This window comes from Sorex fumeus, unplaced genomic scaffold, assembly GCF_029834395.1.
Source record: "Sorex fumeus unplaced genomic scaffold, SorFum_2.1 ptg000009l, whole genome shotgun sequence".
In the NCBI taxonomy this organism is placed as follows: Eukaryota; Metazoa; Chordata; class Mammalia; order Eulipotyphla; family Soricidae; genus Sorex; species Sorex fumeus.
The window spans coordinates 8,482,844-8,504,438 of NW_026606066.1; the positions used below are offsets into that span (position 1 = coordinate 8,482,844).

A 21,595-nucleotide genomic window follows, 5' to 3' on the forward strand; every position below is an offset into this window, starting at 1 on the left:
ACACACCTAAACACGCAGACACACGTGTGTGTGTGTATGTGCATGCATGTGTATCGGGGAGAGAGACAGAGCGAGCATTCTTACTTGGGCATTTCCTTCAGGGATATTTTCTATTTGATTGCTTTTTGTTATATTTTTAGAATGTGTAATTGCTATTATTCCCTACAAACAATAATGCTTTTTGTAAGTTACTTTTCAAATTTAAGTTTTTTTTTCCCTTTGGTGGTTTTGGGTCACTCCTGATGGTGTTTAGGGCTTCCTCCTGACTGCACTCAGGGATCACTCCTAACAGGGTTCAGGGGACCGTATAAGATGCCAGAGATTGAACCCAGTGACCGCGTGCAAGGATCCGTACTATTACTCCATTCCGCAGTTTTTAGATTTTTTAGTTGTGACCTATAGATTTGTTTTGGGCCTGTTGTCTATAGACTTTGAATCCAAGAGAGCACAGAAAATGTTCTAGTTGTTTCCAGAGCAGAAGCAGTTTTGTTTTCTTCTTCTCCACTGATAATGTGACTCTGTTCATATGAGTTACGATTGAATAAAAAATTCCACTTTTCTAAGACTTAGACTATGTGCTTGCAGTTCTTAGTCACAGCTTCATCCTTGGTGTGTGTAACAAACTCCAGAAATTTCTTGGTAAGTTTCACTGGGAACGGTGGAAAAGGGCCTTTGAAAAGATAGAATAGGTAGATAGGAGTTGGAAATCCAGATGCCAAAATGCTAATAAGTTGCTCTTTTTTGTCTCTCTCTGAGCTATTTATTTGTATTTTAAACACACTTTTAGCTAACTTGGCTCTTATTTTTCTGACCACAGTGATAAGTGAGCTAGAGAGCTCAAAGATCAAGTGATCATGCTGGTGACAAATTACCATCAGCATGATAGTTTGAAAAAAAAAAAGATAACTGGAGAATTTTATAAATCAGATAAAGAAAAATTCAAATGGCAACACCTGTGACTTGGGGTAACTTAGCGAAGGGCGATTAATATTAATTTTTCTTTAGCTGTTTCTGAGGACATTGCTTTATCATTGCAGAGCCTAAAAACATACATGTAGATAATTCCAAGTTGTCAATAATTGAATTCAGGCTCAATAAGTATAGTCTGTATTTATAAGGACAAATTGTAACTTGCATTTTTTATTTTTATTTTTTATTGGGGTATTCGCTAGTTCCATAACTACCCCAGTGCCCTCCTGCCTCCAGTCTCGTGCCTCCTCCTCCTCACTTCTATAGGCAGACTCTCAGGGCTTGTTTTCATCGGTTATTATCTATTCTATAACTTCATTTCTTGGTACTTGGTAAATGAATAAGATCATCTCGTATCTATTCCTCTAGTTTGAGTCACTTTGCTTACCATGATAACGACTTCACATTGTTGACATACATGTTTGGACTAATTTAGTTCAAACTAGTTTATAATTCTTTTTTTTTTAATGTAAACTCTGCTCAGATGTACAGTCTTGGAAGGCAGGGATTGTTGTTTATCAGTAATTACTGAGTGAAAGAATGAAGTATTTTCTTTTTATTTTGTCTGGTGGTCTTTTGGTATTGGCTTTGTTTTGGGGTCACATCTGGTGTGCTCTGGAATGACTTCTGCATTTCTGTGTATGCCATGGACATGGGTCTCTCCAGGAGGAGCTCAGAGGACCAGAGGATTCTGAAGATGCAACTGGGGCCACCTGCACATACAGAATATGCTCTAGTCCTTTGAATTATCTCCCTGGCCTTCAGCTAGTATTTTGGGAATTCTGATTTGTTTAAGCAATAGGAGCTTTAAAGAGAATATTTAAATCGAACTTTTTTTCTTAGGTGCACACTATTGGAATTTAGGCTGTCACATGCTGGTGTATTAGTTCAGTGGCTTTTGCATTGTTATTAGACTTGTTCATGTTGTTATACTAATGATTTCTATTTAAGATGTCACAATTTTCAAGAAAAAAGAAAAAATCTAGAAGTTTGGGGGGAATGTCTTTTCAAGTGGGGAGAGTAAGATCTAATGACCGAATCTTTTGTAGCCAGGGTGACTGAGAAGGCAATATACTATGGCTTATTAGAGTTGTGTAAATAAAGGAATTCCCACTCGCTTTTCCTCTCTAGAAGAAGAGGGGTGTCTTGTTTAGAAAATGTAGCATGATTTGTGTTTCATTCTTCTAACTGAAAATTTTGTTAGAAAAATAAGTTACTGTAATCTATCTTTCCTCTTTTTCTCCTCTGCGCTCACCCCCCATTCTTGTTTTTGTTTTCAGTGTAGTAGGTATCATACCCAGGGCCTCACACATGCAAAGTCAGATTCTCTTTGGCTGAGCCAGGGACTGAGCCTGGGTCTGCCACATACAAGGCAAGTACCCTACCATCTGTGCCATCTCTTGGACCCACATTTTATTTATTTATTAGTTATTCAATTTATTTGTTATTTTATTTTTTGGGGAAATCATCTCAATCTCAGGAAAACAGAATAACTGACCTCCCTACCCCAGCGTACTTGCTAGTTTCTGATGAAATGCTCAGCTATATAATAGCTTATGCATTAAAAGTTGCAATCAAACTTTAAACCATTTTTCACACTAAGTAAATAGAATTTAAAGAAGTTATTATTTTGTATGCAATTGTCATAAAAATGTCATTTGGAGGTTTTTTATTTTTGTGAGCTCAAAATTTTATAAGGTAGGCTCATATGCTGTCCGAGCCCATGTGCTGCTTGTGACTCTGTGGCAGAGCACATGTGGTGCCCGAACACCTGTGTTGCCTGCATCTCCCCTCTTGAGATGTATACTTTTCTTATCTAATGCTGGGATGTGTGTAGGAGAAGCCCACGTTTGCCTTGAGAACCTTACTCTCTCCATTTCTTTCCCTCCTTCCTCACCTTCAAAAACCTCCAAATAAGATCTGTTATGCTTCAAAAAAAATTTTTTTTTATAAAATATTTTCAACGGCTATTTCCTAAAGCACATTGCTAATGACATGTATAATGCGGTGGCAGGTGGAACTATGGAAAAAAGGTACTTTTCCTCTCATTGAGTGATAAACATAATGAACAAAAGCTAAGTAAAAAAAAATGGTATCATTATTTGAAGTGGAAAAAATCAGTTCTCTAATGTTTTGTTTGTGCTAACTGCCTTTGAGGATACATTCTTAAATATTCTTTAGCTGTGCTATTGAAAAAGATTTATATGTGAAAAGTCTTTTTGAGTCTTTACAGAAGATTGCTTTCCTTCATTATAATTTTTTCTAATTCTGGCGTATTTCATAAAAATATAATATATTGAAAAAATGAAATCACTGATTAAAATTCCTGAGAATGAAAAATATATCAGATTTGTGCTTACCAGAGAAAGAGGGTGAAAGTGGGAGAATTAGATAAACATTATTGAAATATTCTGATTTTCAGTTATAAAATAAATATAAAATAAATAATTACTAGAGATATTAATATTAATACTGACATTGGTGATATGATAGCAAATGTTTTAAAGATTATAGATCCTTGTTCTATTATAAGAACAAAACTCGCTCTTTCTTTCTCTCTCTTCTCTCTTTTTCTGGAGAGAGCTCCATGAAATGATGGATGATTTTTTGTTTTGTTTTGGTGGAGGTGCCCATCTAACATCAGGGATTTAATCTAGGACTTCCATATACAAACCATGTACTTCAACCCTTTGAGCTATCTCCCTAGGTCCATAGGCTATATTTCTGGTTTTTGTTTACTTTTTTTCTGTGGTACCAGGCATCTAATTAGGGACTTGTGTGTGCAAGGCTCTACTACCAAGTCACTTTTCTGGCCTGAGGTGATGAGTTATTAGTAAAATTTATGGTGGTAATCATTTTGTAGTTGATGTAGATCAGGTCATTAAGCTGTACACCTGAAACTCAGGCAATGCTGTATGTACATCATATCTCAACAAAATTGAAGAAAAGAAAAAGATACAAATAGAAAGTTAATTATCAAAAGCACTTTGTGAAACCATAGGAAAATGGGCATTGATTTCTGCCCCCAGTTCCTGGCAGTGAGCTCCTGAAACTTGTCATTTCTTGGGTGAGAAATGGAGATTCTATTCTAATGAACCCTGGGTGGTCTTGTGCATGAGGCCTAGTTATTTGGAAGACCCAGCCATAATTTGAAGCTTGCAAGTTGCAAGTTTCATCCCTGGCTTCTATTCTGCTGGAGAATTGGCGGAAGGGCTGAAAATGAGGTTAATGATCGACCATGCCAATGTGAGGAAGCCTCCACAAAACTTCCAACAACTTGGGGTTTGGAGAGCTTCCAGGCCAGCAAGTATATCCTCAGCAGGAGGGAGAGGTCTCGCTCCCAGTTCCACAGAAACAGAAACAAATTGTGCTCCAGCCTCTCCCAGACCCACTCGTAGTTTTCTGTCTGTCTTCCTCTGGCTGTTCATCTGTATCTGTTACCAAATCCTTTAATAAACTCGTAAACATCCGTAAGTATTTGCCTGTGAATTCTGTGAGCTGTTCTAGCAAATGAATTGAACCTGAGAAGGAAAACTTGGCTATGTAGTCAGGTCAGCAGAAGTTATGAGTAAGTTGGGGATTTGCTACCTTCATGTAAGGGCAGGTCTGAGGGTCAGAGTTCTGAAACTGTGGGAGTTGATCCTCTCTCCTAGAAGACAATGTCAGAATCCAGTCAACTTGGAGGTCACCCAACTGGTATTTCAGAGTTTTGCGTGTGTGTGTGTGTGTGTGTGTGTGTGTGTGTATTTAAACCTGCATTTATTTGGTGACTAAGTATAGTGTTTGTTTATAAGTATAGTGTTTATGTATGTAGGAAAAGAAACTCAGGGAAAAAGTATACAGTAGGGAAGAACTGGGATTTCCTTATATGAAAGAAGAAAAAAAAAGGTTATTTTTTCCCCCCATTAAACGTGCTTTGTTTTCTTTCTTAAAAAAAAAGTTTTAATAAATGAAAATAATTTAACTATAGTATATGCTTATACATCCATAATTTTAACCCAACTATCACAGCAGACTTAGTGATTTAGTACAGGGAACAAATTAGACTAGTAAGAGAATACATAAGATATTCTTTTATTCTTTTTTTGTTTGTTCTTTTGGGCCACATCCTGTGGTGCTCAGAGATTACATCCTGGCTCTGTGTTCAGGGATCACTTCTGGCATTGCTCAGAGGACCATATAGGGTGCCTGCCTGGAACTGTACCTGGATCAACCACAGGCAAGGCCTGCCAGCTATACTATTTCTCTGACCCTTCCCGTATTCTTTTCTGTATCTCTTATCCCAACTGATTTTTTAAAAAGATGCATTTAGTATTTTGTCTGTCAACTTATTTTCCCCCTAAATTTTTCTTTTTGATAATTGCAACTTTAGTTAAAAACTTCAGAATCTCTTGTCTTTGCAATAATTATAAAAATAGCATCACTATGCCATTATTTTCTTTAATCACATTTTTTGGAGCATGCTCTTTAATTGAGTTCTTTTTAAAGGCACACTTATTTTGACTATAGACTTAAAGTTCAATATCATTTGTCTGTGTTCAAGCTCTTGTATTAGATTCACAGTGTTTCGACATGTTTGTAGCTTTCATTCCTGTTTATTGTAATGCTGGGGATCATACATGCAAATCAGGTGCTCTGCCATTGAGTCACATCCCTGGTATATATTTTTTTTAACATTATTTTATTTATATAGTAAAGTGACATTTTCTTATGGGATGTTTGGTTTATGTACCTAGTAACCATAATTATGATTGATTTATAAGGCTTTCTTGTCTTTTTCATAAATCAGGATGAGAGTCTTGCTATATTCTTTTTGCTATAAGGACTGATAATTTGAATTCTATTGTTTGTTATGCGGTTTTATTCCCTAATAAAGAATTTTGCTTTCTTCACTGAAGCAATCTAGAACAGCATGTAAAATCTCAAAATCTGGTTTATGCTGCTAAAGAAATATGAACCCTAATGTTGGGTTTTCTAGCTCAATAATAGGAATGGTAAAGGGGTAAAAGACTAAGAAGCTAGGGCAGTATATCTGTCTGCCTGAAGAACTTTTTATGTGTGATTCATTGTCATATTCTTCCTCAATTCGGAATTAAAGGAAAATTTTAGCATCTCTTTAAGAGATGCATCTCATTAGTTGAAAGGGTGTGTGTATGCACACACATGCATGCATGCATGTATGCGTGCAGAAGCTTCTTTAATGTCATTCTAGGCCCATTACTCATTCAATTCCCTAACCTGACTCTAAGGAGAGGGCATTTTGGAGAAGGAATGTTCCAGATTTTCAGTTGTGAGAGACATTTTATTTTATGCTTCTTGGGATTACGTTAAGTATGTTGTAAGCAGGGCAGAAATATTTTTAGATAAAATTAAATATATGATCTTGTATTTTAATTTATAGTTAGGGAGCATGATTGCAATAGTGTTTAACATTTATGATATTGATGTATAAGATTACTGCATCCGACCACTATCAGAGGTCCAGTAGCCCTCCTGATTTTATGATTTTAAACAAAAATACAATAACCATTTATGGTGATAGAATATATATTAATTTTAGTTTTAAATGAACTGAAAGTGGAAAACAAGTTCACTTGCATGAATTAACCATATTCTTTATGGTTTTTATAGCAATTCTATGAAAAGCAAATACAATAGAGATGATTCCATTGTGAATTACACTATGATCATTTGCATTTAATGAATATAAATCTATTATTAGCTGAGATGGGCTTTATTGATTTCTTGTAAATCTACAGTGTGCCTCATGAAAATAAGGGAAGGGGTCAAATTTGTGATCGTCATTTCAGTATATACTTTAGAAATGGCTAAAAACATAAATTCATAATATGAAAGTTGCTTTGCAACATTATTTTAAAAATCGCCTTATGCAATTAATGACACTTAGAGTGTGAACATGTATTGTATATCCTAAGGCCTACCTCGCTTTCTGATGATTTTCTTTCATAGAGCTTCATGGAGTCAGTGCTTTTATCAGTTAGGACGTTGCATATTGAAACAAAAACTGTCTCCAAAGGTTCATGTTTGAGACTTTTTTTTTAAATAAAAAAAAGCAGGGACTTTTAATGAACTTAGTTTAAATTGTGACCTTGTTTTATCCTTCTTCCTTTTTGTGCCTTTGGCTTACATTTCTTGAGCTCTGCCTTGAACCTCTGGGACAGGCTCCCCCTTCCCTTTGCCAACTACACTTTCAGTCAGACTTCCAGGGTCCTGCCCTCTTTTGAGCTAAGAATGGGTCTGGACTAACCTCTTTCCCAGTTATTCTGCAGCCATGTGTTTGCTTCTGAACCGATCCAACTGACCTAAAGGTGCCCCAGGGAAACCAGTAAGAAGCTTGTCCTTAGTACTTCTGGCATGAAGCTCTGTGAACCACAAAGAGTGCCTGTGTTTCATTTTGCTTCCTGATCTTGGCTGTCTCTTTTATTTATTAAAGCACGCCTCTTGTTAAGGTTTTTTTTTCCATCTTTTTTTGCTTTAAACTTCCCGGGGAAATTGACTGAAGCTAGTATATGCCATAATCCAGAAATTTAGATATACAGCATCTGAGGATTCCTGGCTTTTCTTTTCTTTTCTTTTCTTTTCTTTTCTTTTCTTTTCTTTTCTTTTCTATTGAATCACCGTAAGATAGTTACAAGCTTTCATGTTTGGGTTATAATCACACAATGATCAAACACCCATGCCTCCGCCAGTGCACATTCCCCAAGACCAATATCTCCAGTATAACCCCCTTTCCCATCATCCCCCTGCCTCCATGGCCGACGATATTCCCCATAATCTCTCTCTCTACTTCTGGGCAGTACAGACACTGAGAGATGATCATGTTTGGTCCTTTATCTACTTTCTGCACACATCTCCCATCTCGACTGATTCCTCCAGCCATCATTTTCTTAGTGATTCCTTCTCTATTCCAGCTGCCTTCTCCCCTTTGCTCGTGAGACAGGCTTCCAGCTATGGGGCAGTCTACCTGTTCCGTGTATCTACTATCCGTAGGTGTCGATTCCTGCCATTTCTAACCATTCTCTTTATGTGTACTTGGTTCTTTGACTTTAAAATTTTTTTTGTGCCACTGTGGTTTGAAAAGTTATTAATGGTAGGGTTGTTAATAGTAGGGCTTCGTGCATTATACTCCAGCACTACACCCTCTGCTTTGTCCTCCCCACATCCCATTCTCACCCTTTCCCCATCTTCCAACTGAAGACTAGTTCTTCCTTTCTGTTGCCTTTATTTTTGGGCTATTCTTGGTGGTGTTCAGGACGTACTCTTGGTCCTATGCTCAGCAATCAGTACTGGTGGGCTCGAGGACCATATGGGGTATTGGAATTGAACCTGGGTCTGTCAGCTGTGTGCGAGACAAACACCTTACTTGCTGCACTCTCACTTTGGCCCCTCACCGCATTGCCTTTGAGCATTTATCCTGCTGTTTCTTTATACCTCATGTATGAGAAAGATCAGTTTGTGTCTGTATCTCTCCTTCTGACTTGGATGCAGCATGGTATTCTTCAAATCCATCTATGTAGCAGCAATTGCATGATTTCATCTTTTTTTTTCTTTCTTTTTGAGTCACACCCGGCCATGCACAAGGGTTACTCCTGGCTCTGCACTCAGGAATTACCCCTGGCGTTGTTCAGGGGACCATATGGAATGCTGGGAATTGAACCCTGGTCGGCCACGTGCAAGGCAAACGTCCTACCCTCTGTGCTATTGTTCCAACCCCGATTTCATCTTTTCTTATAGACGAGAAGCGTTCCATTATTGTATATATATTGTAGTTTCTTCATTCATCTGGTTCTTTCATCTTGTTTTGTCATAATACATTTTGCCATGACTATCGAGAAATGTTTATCTTACAGCATATGCAGTTTTTTTTCTTTTCTTTTTTTTGAACTACACCTGGCATTGTACAGGGGTTACTCCTGGGTCATGCACTCAGGAATTACTCCTGGCGGTTCTCGGGACTATGGGATGCTGGGAATCGAACCTGAGTCGGCCTTGTGCAGGGCAAACACCCTAACCGCTGTGCTGTCACGCCAGCCCCAAGCGTATGCATTTTTTTGGTGAAGTTGGTGGAGGAGGGATTGGGTCTACATCCCGCAGTGCTTAGGGTTTATTCCTGACTGACATTCCTCATCAGGAGTCACCCTGGCGGTGTTCAGGGACCACATGTGGTGCTGGTATCTAACCAGGGTTGACTAAAGTGTCTTCAAGGAAGCCAAGTGCTTAACCTCCTGTATTCTGCAGCCCCTCAGCCTTTGAATTTTTGACAGCAGTTGGTTGTCATCATTAGTTTGTGGATTATACACACATTAAAGTAGAGGAAGAACTGGGAAGAAATATTAAAGAAATATATAGAAGTTTTGCTTCTCAGAACTTAATGTATTCACTTTTTTTTCTTTTGGGGATGATCTTTCATGAATGAACTTGGATCAATTTCTTGTGAAAACTTGTCTTAAACTTTTTAATTTTTTTTTGTTTTTCGGCCACACCTGCCAATGCTCAGGGGTTATACCTGGCTCAGCACTCAGGCATTGCTCCTGGTGGTGCTTTGGGAACCATATGGGATGCTGGAGATTGAACCTGGCACGACTTGTGTACAAGGCAAGCACTCTAACTGCTGTAAAATCTTTTTGGCCCCTTAAATTCTTTTTTCAAAAAGAAACACAGTTAGGGGTCTGAGTGCTAGTACAGAGAGTAAAATGCTTCCTTTGCAAGCAGCTGAGCTGGGTTCAATCCCTGCCTGGCCCACTGTTTAGTTCCCTGAGTCCTGCCAGGAGTGATCCCTGAACACAGCTGTGTGTTGTCTTACCCCTCCCCCTCAAAAAACACACACAAACGTGTGTGTGCCCACAGAGGCACACAGTTGACTGAAGGCTGCACATATTTTTTTCACAGTGCTCACACACTTGGTTGTGGTGTTTTCCAGGCGTGCCGCTGCTCTTAGCTGTGGTGCTCAACACACTTGTTAGTTACACTGCTTGGGGGTTTTCTGCTTTGTTGCAGTGCTTCAATGTTTTTATAGTTGCAGTGTTTGCTGAGAGTTGCACCCTTTAGTTGTGGTGCTCACACAGACTTGTGTCGTGTGGCGTGGCTAAGAGTTTACACTGGTTGTGACACTTGCGCTCCCAGCGGCAGCCCTCTGGGGTTGCCCTTAATGTATCCTGGCTCCATGAGCACAAGGCAAGTGCTTTGACACCGAGTCATCTGCCTTTTACCAGGCTTAAATCTTTAAAAACCTGTTTAAGGCAGCCAAAGAAAGGGACAATTCATTTTATGTTTATGTACTAGACACTCCCTTCTGTTCCCTGGGAAGAGTCTTCTGTGCCTCTCTGATGCTGTTTTGTTTATGTTTGATAACTTCCAAAAAAATACAGCTGGAGGACTGTTTCTGTAGGGATCACCTCTGTAGGGATCACAGGGTGTAAGATGTTTTGTGTCTCTGCTTGGTCAGAGAGGATGCAGTTGCAGACCGAGTGCTAATTATCCCTGCGACAAAGCAGGTTAATATTGGGGAAAGAGAAGGTAGTGCATGGTGTGCTTAGGTTATTACTTGGATATAGAAGCAGTTTTTCAACATGAGAGTCGTGTGTGTAGAACTCCAGCCGCAGCTTCAGGATGTAGCCTTGCCACTGTTTGATTTGGGACGGGGATCATCGAATAAGCGTGAACTGGTAAGATCTGCACGTGCTAAATAAGTATTTTTATGCTGACTGGATTCTGCTTATGCTGCTTCTCCCGGAAGGGAGCATAAAATGAGGCCCCCATAACCATGCCACCGGACTCTGCACCAAGCTGTTTTCACTCAGGGCGCCCCAGAGGGGGTGGGTGAGAGCCCTCGCTGTCCCAAGAGACCCAGCCTCAGAAGCCAACCTCCACTACCCAACCGCCACCATGCTCTAGGCGGCTTTCCACATGCCTCACATATGAGTGAATATATTCCTGGACACATCTTTAGATACTCCCTACCCATTTTCCATAGTTACCATATCATATTTGATGGGGTTCAGACAGTAGGCAACAAATCATATATATAGCCCAGCAAACTACTGAGAGTATCCCGCCCACACAGCAGAGCCTGGCAAGCTTCCTTTGGCGTATTTGATATGCCAAAACCAGTAACTATAACAGGTCTTATTCCCCTGACCCTGAAAGAGCCTCCAATCATTGCGAAAGATGAGTAAGGAGAGGCTGCTAAAATCTCAGGGCAGGGACTAATGGAGATGTTACTGGCACCCACTTGAGTAAATCAATGAGCAACAGGATGATTATGATACAGTGATACAGTGATGCTTTGTATCCCTGAACTGTAGGTACTTTCTTATGGGAATGTAAACTAAGTCTTTCTTTCTTTCTTTCTTTCTTTCTTTCTTTCTTTCTTTCTTTCTTTCTTTCTTTCTTCTATTTTGTTTTTTGATTTTTGGGCCACACCCAGTGGTGCTCAGGGAACCATATATGATGTCCCCTCCCACCCCCCACCCCCACCCTCTTTCACTTTTGAAAGGGACAGGACAGGGATCAATAGTTTATGTCTGTACTGGCGTGAGACTCAACCATGAACATTTTCTTAAAAACAAAGCAAAACATGGGGATTAGTGGAGAACCTTGGGATTGAAATTGTAATGTCTATTCCTCTGTAAAAAGCCAGAGGAGAGAATTTTTGTAAAAGGGAAGCTCCTGCAATCCCCAGCCCTCTCCACAGAGGAGTGAAAAGTTCATTTAAATGAATTTTAATTTACGCTAAATTAAGAGCAACAACAGGAAATGTTATTTGGGTATGCCATTCAGAAAATTCAGGGGCCGGGTAGTTTGCCCTGGAATGAGTTTGCTCGTGGTAGTTGCCAAGGGGACCTCCTGTCTCTTTCAGTGGCTGGTTTTTGTTTGTTTTTAAGCTTATAGATGTGATTTTAGTTGAGAGCGCAAACTTCCTATGTGTGGGAAGAGGTGGAAGCGGTAAGTAGGGAGGGACTCTGATAGGATCCGAGTAGTTGTTCTTCTTGTTGAAGCCACTCTATAATGGTTGTCCTCAAAACACAGTAAGAATTAGTTGAACCAGAGTAGTTGCAAGGTTGACTAGACATGCATCTCTAAACTCTTTTTTTTTAATTTTTTTTTTTTATTTTTAGTGAAACACCATGAGGTACAGTTGTAGATGTACAAATTTTTGTGCTTGGGTTTCGATTACACAATGATCAGATACCCATCCCTCCACCAGTGCCCATTTTCCACCACCATGGATAATATCCCTCCCACCCCCATCCCTCCCATCTCACCCTGCCTCTGTGGCAGGGCAATCCCTTGTGTTCTCTCTCTTCTTTTGGCATCTCTAAACTCTTGAGAAGTAGCAGAACAGCTTCAGTTTGCTAGCAGCATGTTTGTTAGATTACACAGCAACTCTTTTATCTCTTAGTTCTTGGCAGAAGATTTTCCCAAACTACGTCTTGGGATCTGATTGCTCTTGTGAATTTGAGACCCTCATATCCATCCCTTACTCTGTTCTCCAAGTGAATATTCTGTCAAGATTTCAGATTTTCTTAATTCTCTTAAGCTTAATGTATTTTTTTTTTAAAGTCTTTTTGTTTTGGGACCAAATCTGGTGGTGCTCAGTGACTACTCCTGGTTCTGCACACAGAAATTATTCCTGGCGGTTAAATCTTAGTGTTTTACTGGGGCCGATTCCTCAGCCACCTTGGCTACCATATTGTGTTTAATCTCTTCCAGACCCCTGCCATAGGTTGGGAGGTCCTGTCATGGTCTACCAATTGCGTGCTGTTATAAGAGACTTTCCCTAAGTTTGTGCGTTTGCTCATTTCATTGTTGCCTTAACCAGTTTCATCATCTTCAACATCAGTCTTTCAACATCATCAAAGACTGTGCCATTGTCCACGCTTGTTCTGTCTTTGTTATAAGCTTTAATACAGAAATCCACTTAATACTTTGTAAATCATGAGCTGAAGCATCATGCGTCCTTCATATGCAGTCTCAGTGCACTATTGCCAAAGATGACCGAAGAGATATCATGTTTTTCACATGGTATTATCTTTTACTCTCACTTCCTTCTCAAACTCATTTTATACACTTCCGCCAAACAAACCAGATCACTACTTTTTTTAAATATATATTTTATATCTCCTGAATATTACTTGATGTTCCTCTTTCTCCTCTACATTCCCACTGCCCCCTGGGAAGAGAGGGCTCCCAAATGGTTCTCTGGAGACCCAAGCACTTCTCCCCTTGGTTCCCAGCTACCTGCTACAGAATACGAGGATGCAGTGCTGGTTGGCCTCCACCTTTGGTGCCAGAATTATCCAAAGGGCCTCTGGGGCTGCCTCTCAAGATTCTTGGATGGCCATGTGATGCTAGGGAATCACACGAGGGTTAGTCATGAACAAGGCATTTCCATATACTCCCATTCTAGTGCTTTCCTCCAGTTTTTCTTTATCTATCCAGACATGCCCCTATTCTCTCTTTTTTTTTTATCCTTGAAGATGTTTTCCTTCAAGTATTCTGTTTTTTTTTTGAAGCATTCTTTAATACTTTTAGTTGTAATCAATTTCTCATTCCACTGCAGTAATAGTATGTGTATGTATCTATGTATTTTTTCCACTATTTTGTGTCACTCAGTATATATGGTAATATAAAGGTTGAATTTACTGTGTAATTTTGACTGAATATTCTATTGATTTCCCCCTCCCCCATATGATATTATTTTGGTTCAGAAAATAATATATTTTAGCAGTATGCCTTATTAAGAAACCAACACTTCCAGTCATTTTAGGAACCCCCAGTCACAGGAATTCAAGTAAAACATAGTCACTGCCCATGCAGTTTCTTTTTCTTTCTCTGTCTCCTTCCTTCCTTCCTTCCTTCCTTCCTTCCTTCCTTCCTTCCTTCCTTCCTTCCTTCCTTCCATCCTTCCTTCCTTCCCATGACATCATTATGAATTACAAAGTTACAAAGATTGGTTGAGTTTCAGGTGTGTATTCTTCCAACACCAATTCCTTGATTGTGTCTCAGGAAATCAAATACCTAGGAATCAGTTTAAGTAAAGAGGTGAAAGACCTATAACAAAGAAAACTGCAGAACACTACTTCAAGAAATAAAGGCGGACACAAGAAAATAGACGCATACCCCTTGTTTATGAATTGAGAGTATTAATGTTGTCAAAATGGCAATATTCCCCAAAGCATTGTACAGATTCACTGAAGTCCTTATAAGGATACCCATGATATTTTTCAAAGAAATAGATCTAACACTCCTGAAATTTATATGGGGTGATAAATTAGCATTCTACCTTAACTGTGTCCTATATCTTCTGATCTTACTAAGTATAGTGGGTAGGGCTTTTGCCTTGCATGTGGGTGACCTGAGTTTACTCCCTGGCATCCCATATGGTCCCCCAACCCTCGCAGGAGTGATCCCTTAGTACAGGATCAGGAGTAAGCCTGACACCTTTGGGAATGCCCCCCCTCGCCCCCCAAGAAACAAAAACAAAAAATAGAAAAGAAAGAAGTAAAGAAATGGTATCAGTACATTATTATCCCCATTTCTATTTTTAGCCACTCTCCCTTTTTTCTCTTTTAATTGAAATATTTTTCTCCCAGTTTTATTGAATTATGGTGGACAAAACAATGTACTAGTTTAAGGTATATGTTGTACTGATTTGGTATGTGTATATATTGTAAAATAATTACCTCAAAAAGTTTAGTTGCATTAATCACTGTGTTATGATTCTTTTTCTTATGATAACAACTTTAATTAAATTAAGTAGTTAATTTTTTTTTTTTCGTGTGGGAAGAGGGAACACTTGACATTTGTCAGGGCTATTCTTGGTACAGTACTCGGGAGCTGCTCTGATGGTACTTGGAGATCATGTTGTTCTGGACTCCTGTGTGCAAAGCAGGTCCTCCAGTCCTTTGAGCCATCTCTCTAGTTGCTGATAAGAACGTTTTTTTTATATCTACTCTTAGCAACATTCAAATATATAGGATATAACTTTATTACCTTTTAGTTTACTTTTAATGCTTTTTAAAATTTTTTGTTTCAATATTGTTTCAATAGGTTTTTGCACTATAGTATTTCAACTACAGTGACCATGCTGTATAATCTATTAAGAATTTATTCTGGTTATCTCATAGCTGGAAGTGTATACCTTTTGACCACCTTCATCTCTTTCCCTCTGTTATTCTGCTCTCTTCATCTTGCATATTTTGTGTATCTGTAATTTTTTTTCTTGTTGTTGATTTTGGTTCTACATATCAGATCAAACAGTATTTATCTTTAAAATTTACAAAAAATATTGAGGCATTGTGATTTTACATGACTGTTGATGGTATCTATATTCATAAACCACTCCAGCATCACACTCACCACCAAGGTCCCAATTGCCTCCACCATTTCAACTTCCCATCCCGACTCTAAGCTAAATTCTTGGACCAACTATTTAGTTCCATGCAGTATTTATCTTTTATTGCCTGTCCCATTTTACTTGCATAATTCCCTAAAAATTCCATTTCATTACAGATGTTAGTATGTCTTTATTTATTTTTTGCCTTTTTTTGGGGGGGGGCGGGGAGACACACTCGGCAATGCACAGGGATTACTCCTGGCTCTGCACTCAAATTATTCCTGGCGGTGCATGGCCACGGCAAGACAAACGCCCTACCCGCTATACTATTGCTCCAGCCCCAGTAGATCTTTCTTAATGACTGCACAATATTACATTTTACACACACACACACACACACACACACACACACACACACACCTCACATTTTACATTTTATTTAATTATCCAAAGAACATGTAATTTGTTTCCATGTTTTTAATGTTGCAAACAGTATTCCAGTGGGGAGTAGGGAGGTAGTTTGGGTGAGGGGTGTATACCTTATGCTAAGGTTCCCAAGTGTTGTTCTCCATACCACATGGCCTTAACTGTAACCCCTTGTGCAGGTCTAGAGATTCCCAGAGTTCTGCCAGGCACCACTGATTTCCAGAGGTGTTGCATCCCCAGGATTCAGTATTGAACTGTCATCTGGCCTGGTAGAATATTGCAGAGTGGCTCGTGGGCTGCTTGTGCATTTCATTGCTCAGGAGGCTGCAGTAAACAAAAATCAAATTATGCAATAAATAAGGGGGTGCAGCTATCTTTGAGAGAATGTTTTCTCCCCCACTCTTTGGCTAAGTAGCCAAAAGTATAGTTGTTGAAGCACATGATAATTATATTTACTATTATTTTGGGGGATTCTCTTTTTCATTGTGGCTATCAAAGTTTACATTCCCACCAGAAGTATCTAAAGGGCTCCCTTTCCTCCACATTCCTGACAACACAACATTATTTCTTGGGGTGCAATCTCATTGTGGTTTTGATGTTCCCTAAGGATTTTTAGGTATGAAGGAAGCAGGTTTTATGATCTGTTGACAGTTTGTATGTTGTATTTGAAGAAATATTCATCCCCCTCTTTTTTTGTGGTGTCAGGAATCTAATCCTAGGACTCATACATACAAGGTGGTCCTAAATTTCAGTCTTTTTTCAACTTTAAAACATACTTTTGACATATACTGGCAGAAGATTTATCTTAGATGCTCAATTTAGTGCCTTAGAGAAACCCTAACTGAAAGGGGACTTTACATTTTAAAGGAGTAAGAATGATGTCTTCTTTAGAGAATGATAAAAAAAAATATAGGTGTGAATTTTGGGGAGATGTTACCTTATTTTTTTGGGAGGGGGCATATCTGGCAATGGTCAGGGGTTACTCCTGGCTTTGTAGTCAGAGATCACTCCTGGCAGGGCTGTAGAGGCCATATGGGATGGCAAGGAATGAACCCAGGTTGGCCTGTGCAAGGCAAGTGCCCTACCCACTGTGATATATTTCTGGCCCTGAAGATGTCACCTTTTAAGACAAAGGTAGACAGAACTGCTTAGAATAAATTAGGTGGTGATTTTAACACTGATATTGAGAAAATTTTCTACTTCATCTGAACCATAGCTGCCTCTTTTATTATATTGTTGCAAGTGATATGAGATGACGTAGCAATTATTATAACAACAATAAGGATAGTGAGGAAGTGATAGAACCATGTCAAATTGATTAATAAGGTCTTTTTTTAAAATTACCTGCCAGTGATTTACTCATTACCAATTGATGAGGGAATCTTATGATTGGATTTGAGCATAGTAGAAATAATTGCTTAAACTATTTTATGCAAGTACCAAAAAATAGTTCATATTATTGCTAATTCTGAAAAATAATACACTTAGTGTTTTTCATTAGTAGTGAAACCCCTAAAATATTCCCCCTTGGCAAGGTTTTTAATTACTTTGCTATACACAGTGGTGCTTAGGACTTACTCTTGGCTCTGTGGCTCAGGGATCACTCCTGGCAGTGTTCTGGGGACTATATTGAATATTGAACATGGGTCAGCTGTGTGTAAGGCAAGCATTCTATCTGCTGTTCTACTTATATGTTCCCCACCCCTATCCGTTTTTGGTTTCACACAAATCACTGTATCACTGTATCACTGTCCTCCTGTTGTTCATGGATTTGCTCGAGCGGGCCCAATAACATTGTGAGACTTGTTACTGTGTTTGGCATATCGAATTGTCATGGGTAGCTTGCCAGGCTTTGCCATGCGGGTGAGATACTCTCGCTAGCTTGCTGGGCTCTCCGAGAGGGGTGGAGGAACCGAACTCTGGTCGGCCATGTGGGCTGCGTGCAAGGCAAACGCCGTACCCACTGTGCTATCGCTCCAGCCCATACTGGAAAAAAGTACTAACATATTCAGGAAAGTCATGCATCCCCTCAATTGGAAAAAGTAGCTCCAAACTTACCTGGCTGAAGAAACACCTTTGGCACTTTTATTGACTGTTAATATGTTACTGTGACATTCTTTAGCTCCCTATACATTTCTCAGATGTTGATACTTGGTATCTTTTGTGAGGTCATCAATGGCATTATCTAGAAGAAAGAATCAATGATTCTAAGCTAAAGTCATTAAACCACAAAGCTCACATCTAACTGCCAAACTGCTGTCTCTGTGGGGGTGGTGGCATACACATTACTTAAGTAACTAGAACTAATTTTTAATATTCTGTTCCTATTTGTGAGTGGCAGCCAGTTAGCCTGGAGCTATCATGCTCTCTCAGCTTCTAGAATTCCTCTGGTATGATAGACTCATATGTGAACATCTATAATAATACTGGGAGTGGTGATGCTAAGCCATGACAAGTAGGTGCCTTCCAAGTTAGTCAAGATAAAAAATTCACTATCAGACAGTCTTGCGCATAAGATTTTACATATGGTTGGCTGAAAGATGAATCAAGACCTCTAACATAGCAAATGTTTGGAAAGGGGATGGTTGATGTGGAAGGGGCAGGAAGTGAACAATTTTGCAGCAGCAGAGATTGTAGGCATATAAAATACTTTTCTGGTGAAACTCTTTTTTGGGGGGTTGTGTGGGGGAAATCAAAGAATTGAGGGTTCGTAGGACTGGGTGGATGATCGAGGCATATTTCACAGGACTGGGATCTTCTTAGTCTATTGTCCAGAAAGGCATGATAATTTTAGTAAGAAATGGGTCTTAGAAATTAGAAAATTTTCAGAGGAAATGAGATCAGTACATAAACAAAATTTTAAGAAATGTCAACTTTTGCTATTAATTTTTTTATAGTATATCAGAATAAATTTTCTGAAGAATTGTATTTATCCACTGCATTCAAATTATTTGATTTGGGATGGTTATGTAAAAGATTTTATCTATCCAGTGTAGACTCAAATATTTTAATTAATGTAGTTTATTTTGTAATATTACGTGGTCTTTCGTGCTTGGCATGAAAATGGAATTCAAACACTTTTGTAGTGGCACATATTAAGCACCTTTTTGTCTATAGAAGGAGAAGGTGTGTTGTTCAGGCAAGTCAGAGTTCCACCTAGTCAGAGAATGGGCTGGTGGTTTTCCAGGAAGATGTCTGTGTACCAACGGCTATAATGAATGATATTTCTAGGCGTGTCACATTGCTTAATATCAGCTCTAAGATAATGATCCTTTTGTCTTATTTTACAGAATAAAATCTAGTTAAGTTTTGGGGTGGGTGTTCCATTTGTATGTAATTTTTTTGGTGTGTGTTCTGAAAAATAAAGTGTCAAGAAACCTTCAAAATTTCCATTAGTCCAATAGTGTATAGTGAATGAAATTTCTAGACATGTCACATTGCTCAATATCAACTCTAAAATATTTATTCTTTTGTCTTGCTTACCAGAATAAAAGCTGCTAAGTTTTTTGGTGGGATTTCCATTTTTATGCAACTGTATTTTTATTTCTGAAAGATTAGTTGTCAAGAAACCATCAAAATTTTCATCATTCCAATAGTGGGATAATTCTTAGAGAGTGTGAAAAAGTCAAGGGCTAATACAGTGCAAACCTTTATTTGGAAAATACAGTGAGCACGGAAGAGTGCTTGGTCTGCATGTTTCCCCAGGAAACCGTTGTAATGCAGCTCTGGTTAGGAGAAAACAATTTTGCATTGTTGAACCTATCACTTCGCGAAGGGGTCAAGGTATTGCTTCTTTGGCTCTTTTAGTAAAGAGTCACTATTTTAGATATAGAAACATAAGTGTGTTGGCTTTGGCTTTTAGTGAGAACTTCTTTAAAAATAGGAAAACTTGGGAATCGGCTGCATTGTACTGTCATTGGAATTAAACCCTTGCCCAAGACCCTGAGTCAGTTCATTGACACAGGCAGTGACACAAGACTTCTAACAGGTCTCTGTGTGGAGGGGATTAGCAGTTGAAAAAAAATGCAAGTTCAGCATGCAGTTTTGTCAGGTTCTTTTTGACTTCATATTGTTTATATATCTCATTTTCTCTTAATTTGCTATTCACTTAAAATTCCTTTTGTTAGCTAACATTTATGTGGTGAATTCCTGTCTAGGTTTTTTGTGTGTGTATTGTTTTGAATTGTGACATTCAAAGTAGTATGTTAGTAACTTCCTTGTTCTGTGTTTTCTAGTTTAGCAGAGTTTTATGTTCTCTATAGTCTCTTTATTATTGTGATTGTTATGTGGTAAAGTCCCAATTAACATTTTTGTTTCCTTTCCTTTTCCTTTATAGGCTAAGAAATGGCATTTCAAAAGGCAGTGAAAGGGTCCATTCTTGTTGGAGGAGGTGCTCTTGCAACTGTTCTTGGCCTCTCTCAGTTTTCTCATTATAGAAGAAAGCAAGTAAGTAATCGCATATGTATTGATTATAATACAGCACTTAAATCTATGGAACATATGTATGTTAATGCTTTTTCTTTGTTGTTGTCTTAACTTGACCTGAAAGACACAAATTAAGAATATTGCCAAATTATCCTTGAGAATTATTTATTCTGCTTTTCAAAAAATAACTTTATCAGAAAGTATTATATTTTTTTACCCTTATTTTGGCTCTTTGGTTTTAAAAGACTGCTTCATTTGGGAATGCCAGGGTTTGTTCATTCAAGCTTTCCTCATCTAATTCATCCAAGTATCTGGACACCTTCTGTGTTCCTGCCAAAAGTTTGTCTTGTGAGAAGGCAGGCAACTGAGAAAGGAAATGGAAAAGAAAGAGTTTATACAAAGGACCCAACTCTGAATCCTGGTTTTGTTTCTTAAAGGTTTAGTTACTTATGTAGAACTCCTTTATATTGGGTGAACTTTTTAAGTGGGGCATAGGCATGGAAAGTGAGAGTAGCATCAAATTTTCTACTTTAAAGTAGTAATTTAACATTTCATTTTATTTTTTTCCTTTGCACCATATCTTTTCCCTTTATCTGTGCCTTCCTGTAGTTTGAATTGATGCAGGAAATAATTTTGGTGAATCATTTTCTGGGATTGAAATGCTGGTAGTTTCCCCCTGTGCTCAGTCTCCTGCTCACTCTCCCTCATGCCATTAGGACATTTTGTGCTACAACTAGGTGGAACATTTCCCGTTCAAGACATGGAGGTAAAGGAATTTGGAAAGTATTTTCTGTACTCTGTGAACTACTTATTTTCTACATTTCTTTGAGAACCTTTAAGCTGTGAATTGACTTGAAACTTTTTTTTTCCCCTGTTAACCTGGCAGTGGCTTGGAGCAGATGTCGCTTAGAGTCCCAAGTGTCTAATAAGAAATGCTACTTTAAAAATGCATTTTTAATAATGTAATTTGCTGACTTACAGTTTTAAAAAGATTTTTATTAGATGCCCATGTTTTAATGCGTCCTTCTAAAGATGAATGGTGTGGAAATGGTTAGATTTGTCCTTTTCTTTAGAAAAGTTTTTTTTTTTTTTTTCGCTTTTGGGATTACACTCTTTAGTGCTGAAGGCCTATTTTGGGCCCAGTTCTTGGGAGGAATTGCGATGGTAAATAGGGGACCATGCATTGCAGTACAGGGGGTTGAACCCACGAGTCCAGCATGCAAAAAGTGTGCTCCAGCCCTTTAAGATATCCCTGAGGGAGGCCAACAAAATAGCATAGCTGGTAGTAAGGTGCTTACCTTGCACATGACTGACTCTGGTACAATACCCAGCATCCCATATTGTCCCCTGAGCACCACCAGTAGTGATTCCTGAATGCAAATATAGGTGTAACCCCTGAACTTCTCTGAGTGTGGT

At 38.7% G+C, this 21,595-nt stretch overlaps 1 protein-coding gene across 3 annotated transcripts in view; it reads left to right on the forward strand.

Moving 5' to 3' along the window:
• Positions 1-21,595, forward strand: part of GPD2 (glycerol-3-phosphate dehydrogenase 2) — a 178,900-nt gene that overhangs the window by 35,755 nt on the left and 121,550 nt on the right. For 2 of the 3 annotated variants that reach the window (XM_056110173.1, XM_056110172.1), the window contains exon 2: positions 20,091-20,200. In XM_056110173.1, coding sequence (XP_055966148.1) covers positions 20,099-20,200 — 102 coding nt within the window. In that variant the 5' untranslated portion in view covers positions 20,091-20,098. Of the gene's footprint in view, positions 1-4,420; positions 4,440-20,090; positions 20,201-21,595 lie in introns of those variants that run through there. The other variant, XM_056110174.1, reaches the window with a different exon arrangement.